We start from the raw sequence: 6,646 nt of genomic DNA, 5'->3' as shown, positions 1-6,646 counted from the left end.
CTGATTCAATCAACTCATCTGATTATAGGCAAAGATCCAATTAGGATTCACCTAATGGACATTTGAAAATCTAATCAGGCATCACTTTCTGATTGGACAGTAGCATTGGACAGGGGGAACATGTGATTAGAAAGGCCTATAAAAATCTGAGGAATCAAAGAAGAGGTGCAGAAACTTCTTTCTCTGGATTCACTGCCTGTCTTCTCCAAGCTAGTTGGTGGCTTCTGCACCAGATCTGACCTCTGAGCACCGTGCCAACCCCAGCAGAGCTGGTAAGTTACAGACCTCAGCAAAAGACCCCTCATCCTACCTGTGGTCAGCAGGTTTCCACTGGTGGCATGCATCAGTGGTGTCAGGGAGATTTCTTTCTTTTCAGATGTATACATGTAAGCCTTTGGTTCTACCTCTAGGTGTAATTTTGCCTCAATCCCAAATATTTTGTTATGTGCTTTCCTTTATTTCATTTAAAAATATCTTAAGCAACAAGATTTTATTTTTTAATGAAAAAGTATAATTTTCACTTAAGTTGTTTTAATTGGAGGATAAAAACATCTATATTTTTGAAATTTTATTTACTGACATTGAAAATATTCAGCTTGTGCAAATGGCATTCATTTAAGGAGTTTGTTTCATCTTTCTCAGCGTGTTAACTGTGGGAACTGAGGATAGAGGCTGTATTGGGCTACACAGTGCTCTTATTCCCATAGTTTTAAGGCTCTAAGAGCTGATTTAAATGTTTTCCCCCCAAAAAGGATGGACCTTAACCTTCAGGTCTTGGTACCACTCCCCAATGAAACATGATTGATTAAGCAGTGAATGGAAATGAATGGACCAGTGGTTGGGTTTCTTCCTTCTTGGTCCTTAAGAAATGCTTGTTCTGGTGCCCCTACTGGCAGAGCTATGCCACTGTGCCCACTAAGCCCAGAGTGAAATTTTGCAAAACTAAGGCGCTTCTCAATTGTCAGAGCAGAGACTTTAGCTATGAGTCAGTTCCTCTGAAGGGTGGGGAGACAGATGAAGTGATGTTCATGCTTACCTGAGAAAGATCCCTTCTTCTCTGCAAGTTCTTACAGGATTCCTTCAGGAGCAGATTCAGGATGAGTGTCCGGAACCCCCTGAGACTCCTGAACCTGGCAGGGAAGAGCCTACTAACCAATGAGGCCTTGGCCATTTCTGCTCTGGAGCATCTGCCCATCGAGCTCTTCCCCCCACTCTTCATGGAAGCATTCTATGGAAGGCACAGAAAGACCTTAAAGGCCTTGGTTCAAGCCTGGCCGTTTGTCCGCCTGCCTCTGGGGGGTCTGATGCAGACGCCTCATGTGGTAACGTTACAAGCAGTGCTCGAGGGACTTGATGTCCTGCTCACACAGAAGGATCGTCCAAGGTGAGTTGGATGCAGATAATCTGATAGGATGTGGGCAATCCCAAACAGACAGCTGAAGATGGGAAAGTAGATGGGGCATGGATGGGCCAGTGACTTCTGATGATGCCAATGAAGAAACACAGACACTTGGCCATTGCTGAGCTCACTTTGGGGAATGCCTTCCAGCAGTGTAGGAGTGCCTAAGATGCAAGGAAATCTGAAAGGACAAGTCCCAGCCTCCACCCCCTCCCCACCCCCCCACCCCCCAGGAATGTTTAAGGCCACTAGAAGAAGAAGGCTATGGAAAATGGAAGGGGAAAAGATGGAGGAAGGAGAAGCAGAGAGGGAAGAGGAGGACAAGGCAGCACGTGATGTTGGGAATTTGAAGTAAAAACTCATGTGGGAAGTCAGAGTGTTGCCTAAATTTTGTGTGGATATTATTAAAACCATCACTGACAATCCGTTGTTTCCCCACAGGAGATGCAAACTGCGTGTGCTGGATTTAAGGAATACTGGACAGGATTTCTGGAGAATGTGGTCTGGATCCAATGTCCATGTGTCCTCAAGCTTTTCAAAAGCACCAGGGGCCGAGGACAGGTCGAGCACTGAGAAACTCTTGGCTCCCTTCGAGGTGTTCATAGAACTTCACCTCAAGGAAAGGAGCATGGATGGATTTCTCACCTGCCTTATGAGATGGGTGGAGCAGAGGAAAGCGTCCATACACCTGTGCTGTAAGAGGCTGAGAATTCTTTCATTTTCCATGGATAAAATTATGAAGGTCCTGAGCATGGTGCAGCTGGACTGTATCCAGGAGGTATACTTGAATCGCAGCTGGCATCTGTCCACCCTGGCCATGTTTGCACCTCTCCTGGGCCAGATGAGCAATTTGCAGAGACTCCTCATCTCCCACAACAACCTGCCTGATCCCGAGGAACAGGAGGAGCACCATATTGTCAAAATTACTTCTCAGTTCCTAAGGCTGCACCACCTCCGGGATCTCCATCTGGAATCCCCTTTCTACCTCAAAGGCTGCCTGGACCAGATGCTCAGGTGAGTGTGCATCACTGACCAAGTAACAGTGAATCCAACACTAGAATATCAAAGGTACTATCCCCTTTGCTGCTCCATTGTGAACTATGGTATCACATAACCACCCAAATCTAGGTAGGGGTTCAAACTGGGAGAGAGGCTCTGGGAAGGCACACTGTGCTGGAAACTATAGATTAGGAGCTAGAATCTAGGTGATGGTTATTTGGTTTCTTCTTAAGAAGAGATATCTTCTCTAGGTGACTTAGGAAAATAGGTAAGGGAAGAGGGCATTGAATACGGACAACTCCACCATGCCTAAGCGTTCCTAAACTGAAGCTCTGTGTTCTTCAGCTTTCTGACCAGGATGAGCCTATCTCAAATTCCCTGTCTGTAAAAGGATGTTTTTTGCACCAGATATGGTAAATAATATATGGGAAATGCATGATTCTGGAGATTATGGTAATAGGGCAGGTGTCAAAGGCATCATAAAAATTGGAAGACGGTTTGCAGATAAAGCAGGGATATAAGTGAGCCCCACAGGCTGGAATCCTCTGTGGATGCTGTGGGATTTTGCCCAGGTTTGTCCTCTGTGCAAGTCACCCAGAAGTCTCACCTGCCTGAGATGAATGTCTGGGGCCAAAGCGTGTTCAGAAGGAAGCCTGGGTAGGAAGCATTTTAAGGATATCTCTTACTATTAACTTTCAGGGATGTCCAATCTTGATTGAGGCAAGATGTCAACCTCTCCTCTGAGTTTGTTCTAGTCCCTTCCATTATCTTCATTCCTCTTCATAAGGAAGCAGAGAACATTTTTCTCTGTTTGAGTAATGAGGAGAGAGAGGTTTTCAGACTCTATGTACTTGTCCTGGTCACACAGAGAAGGTGAAATGATGGGCTGCAATGAGATTGACCTTTCTGGGTATTAATCCTTATCAGATAATCTGTTCAAACCTGGGCTTGGGCAGATCACTTGTCTCTCAACTTGCAATCAACTTCCACCTCAGTTTCTGATACCTAATTCCTCTCTTTCTCCCCAGGTGCCTGATGACCCCCTTGGACAACCTTGGGATTACTCGCTGCCAGCTTACAGATTCAGACCTGACCCATCTGTCCCAGAGCCCAAACATCAGTCAGCTAAAGGGCCTGTATCTGAGTGGGGTCACCATGACCTACTCGAGTCCTGAGCTCCTCCCAACTCTGCTGGAGAAAGTTTCAGCCACCCTCCAGGAGCTGTACTTAGAGCAATGTGGGATCAGGGACTCCCACTTGGAATCCATTCTGCATACCTTGAGCCACTGTTTCCAGCTCATGTCCTTCAGTCTGCGTGGGAACCTCCTCTCCATGGCCATCATGGTAAAGCTGCTGCGACACACCTCCGGGCTGCCCAGGTTAAGTAAAGAGCTATACCCTGCCCCTCAGGAAAGTTTCAGCTCTGATGGAATTCTCCAACCCAGGAGACTTGCCCAGAGTCAGACTAAACTGCTTGAGATCCTGGAGGACTTGGGACATCCCAGGACCATCTGGATTATCTTCACGCCCCTGTCCACCCTGCGGAGATAACACATTCTATGGTCCTGAGCATATCATATACGGTGGTAATACCCTTGCTTAGTCCATAGCATTGATGAAAAGTTTTCTTCTGAGTACTAGAAAACTGAAATCTAGGACAAGATACATCGTGAAAGGAAAATAGAGCCATGGTTTCAGACATCTGCTCAATAACAATGTGAAAAGGAAAGATGATCCTGCAGGGAAGCAGGATTGCAGAGGGAAATACTGTCTCCTTGGAATAGGAATGCTTGTGGGTCAGAACTAAGAACCCACATTTCCTTAGGCAGATTTGAGCTTGAGATTCACATTTTGGAGTTATCCTTGTGTCGATGGCTGTAAAGAAATGGTCGGAAATAAAGAGTCCCTCATTGTAAACGGATTGCTGCTGTTCATGATGTATTTTTCCTGATTTTTCATTTCATATCAGGGAGATCTCCAGACATTGATTTTTTTTTTTAAAGCTCTGGGTTGTCTATGATCCAAAACCTTATCATTCCCACCAGGTCTTTATTCAACCTGGTGTATCTCTTACCTCCTTGCTTATGTCTGGAACTGTTCAGTGGGGTAATATACACAGAGAGAAATGTACTCAGTGCTCAATGAGTCAATCAAGTGAAGACCCCAGGCAGGTCTGTCACTGCTGACTCAGGCCATGACCCTGGATATGAGCAGTCCTCTCCATTGTCCTGGTCCCTCCATAACTTTCAGTTATTGACCTTCTTGTGGGGGTGGAAAGGGTTTTACTGAAAAAGGCATGGCTCCCAATTCTGGAAGGGGTTGTCGATACTGCAGATAAGCTAAACTTCTGAGCCTTGCTGACCTATTACCCATGGTGGATAATGATCCTTCTTGAATTAATCTATTGACCAGGGAAATTACATTAATTTCCTTTAGCAAAATACTAAAATCATAGAGTCATATAACATGGTTTCAGTGTTTCTATACCTCATTAAAAATTATATTCTTTCAAGGATTACATTATATTAATGAGAAACTGTCTTTTTATTTCCATAAAATCTCCTGTCTCTCTCTATTATGGAAGACTATAATAGCATGTTTTGACATCAGATGTCAGGTTGTGAAACAAAACACAACCTGTGGGTTTATATGACCTCCTGGCCTGTGGTAAGATACTGTATTTCTCAGGTTCTCCTTAGTGACCACTAGGGTGCAGCTGATTGTTGACCACTGTGTCCATTAGAGGCACTGCCCCTTGTTCAGTTTAATTCCCTGTATCATTTATTCTCTGCCTTCCTTTTCTTCTTTTCCACATCCTTGGATTCCACCAACTAGATCCTATAAAACAATATATGCTCTTGGAAAACATCTGTGTGTAAGTGAATCCGAGCATTTCAAACCAGTGTTTTCCAGGGTCACCTGTATATATATTAGAGGAAATTTACTATGGAATAGGCTTGCCCAGAGGCTGAGAAGTCTCTCAGTCTGCTGTCTATAAACTAGAGAACCAGCAAAGACAGAGGTTTATCTCAGACTGAGGATTAAGGCTGAGAACCAGGTAAGCTGATGATGTTACTCTAAGTCTGGGGCCAATGACCTGACAACTAGGGGAACTGCAGGGAGATCAAACCAGTCAATCCTAAAGGGAATCAGTCCTGAATATTCATAGGAAAGACTGATGCTGAAGCTGAAGCTCCAATACTTTGGCCACCTGATGCGAAGAACTGACTCATTGGAAAAGACCCTGATGTTGGGAAAGATTGAAGGCAGGAGAAGGGAGTGACAGAGGATGAGATGGTTGGATGGCATCACCGACTCGATGGACATGAGTTTGAGCAAGCCCAGGGAGTTGGTGATGGGCAGGGAGGCCTGGCATGCTGCAGTCCGTGGGGTCGCAAAGAGTGGGACATGACTGAACAACTGAACTGAACTGAGTGGTGGTAATGGTGACCTCCTCCAAAAGGGCTTATGTCAAGACTGTTTAATTCAGTGCCCATAACACCATGGCAGCCACTGTCAACCCACGCCTCCACTGGAGACTGCTGGACACGCACAAGCCGGTCTGGGTCAGGCTCTTATGGAGTCACTGCTCCTTTCTCCTGGGTCTGGGTGGGCACAAGGTTTTGTTCGTGCCCTCCAGGCTGTGGATTGTCTGTTCGGGGGCTCTTTGGTGGGGCTCATATGCCCCGTCTCCCACACCTGCTGCAAACAGAGCCCCTGTCCCCATGACAGGTCACTGCTGACCCGCGCTGCTGCAGGAGGCGCTCAGACACTCAAAGGCAGGTGTCTCAGCCTCTAGTGGGATCCCTGGGTCCTGGGGCCCACAAGGTTTTGTTTGAGCCCTCCTGGCATCTCTGGCGGGTATGGGGTTTGATTCTAAGTGTGGCTTCACCACTCTGGGCTTAAGTCAGGTCTTCTCTGAAAAAGTTGGCTCCACATCACAATAAGGAGTAAGAGTGGGGGGCTTCCCTGGTGGCTCCATGGTAAAGAATCCACCTGCCACAGCAGAAACCTGGGTTCAATCTCTGATTTGGGAAGTTTGAACATGCCCCAGAGTGACTAAGCCTGAACTTGTGCTCAAGAGTCTGAAAGCCTCAACTATTTAAGTCTGTGCAAACACTATTGTGGTTTTGAGCCATGAATTTTAGATCATTATGTACTGTGCCGTTCTTAGTTGCTCAGCGGTGTCTGACTCTTTGCAACCTCATGGACTGTAGTTGCCAGGCTGCTCTGTCCACAGGGATTCCC

General features: G+C 46.1%; 1 protein-coding gene across 1 annotated transcript; it reads left to right on the top strand.

Annotated features, from left to right (window-relative positions):
* The first annotated feature begins 1,097 nt into the window (after positions 1–1,097).
* On the top strand, positions 1,098–3,949 carry LOC136169384 (PRAME family member 8-like). Its single transcript, XM_065937155.1, has 3 exons — positions 1,098–1,384; positions 1,841–2,413; positions 3,427–3,949. The coding sequence occupies exons 1-3, from the start codon at positions 1,098–1,100 to the stop codon at positions 3,947–3,949; spliced, it is 1,383 nt and encodes a 460-aa protein (XP_065793227.1).
* Positions 3,950–6,646: the final 2,697 nt, after the last annotated feature.

The sequence above is a fragment of the Muntiacus reevesi genome, chromosome 5 (genome assembly GCF_963930625.1).
Source record: "Muntiacus reevesi chromosome 5, mMunRee1.1, whole genome shotgun sequence".
Classification (NCBI taxonomy): Eukaryota; Metazoa; Chordata; class Mammalia; order Artiodactyla; family Cervidae; genus Muntiacus; species Muntiacus reevesi.
Note: the sequence above shows the minus strand (reverse complement) of the source record. Positions and strands in the feature narration are given on the sequence as shown.

What these genes read in the sequence shown, in the direction of transcription:
- LOC136169384 (XM_065937155.1), top strand. Translation starts at nt 1,098, where the DNA reads ATGAGTGTCCGGAACCCCCTGAGACTCCTGAACCTGGCAGGGAAGAGC. An exon ending in ACACAGAAGGATCGTCCAAG is followed by an intron (nt 1,385 to 1,840) that starts GTGAGTTGGATG and finishes GTTTCCCCACAG; the next exon opens with GAGATGCAAACTGCGTGTGC. An exon ending in TGCCTGGACCAGATGCTCAG is followed by an intron (nt 2,414 to 3,426) that starts GTGAGTGTGCAT and finishes CTTTCTCCCCAG; the next exon opens with GTGCCTGATGACCCCCTTGG.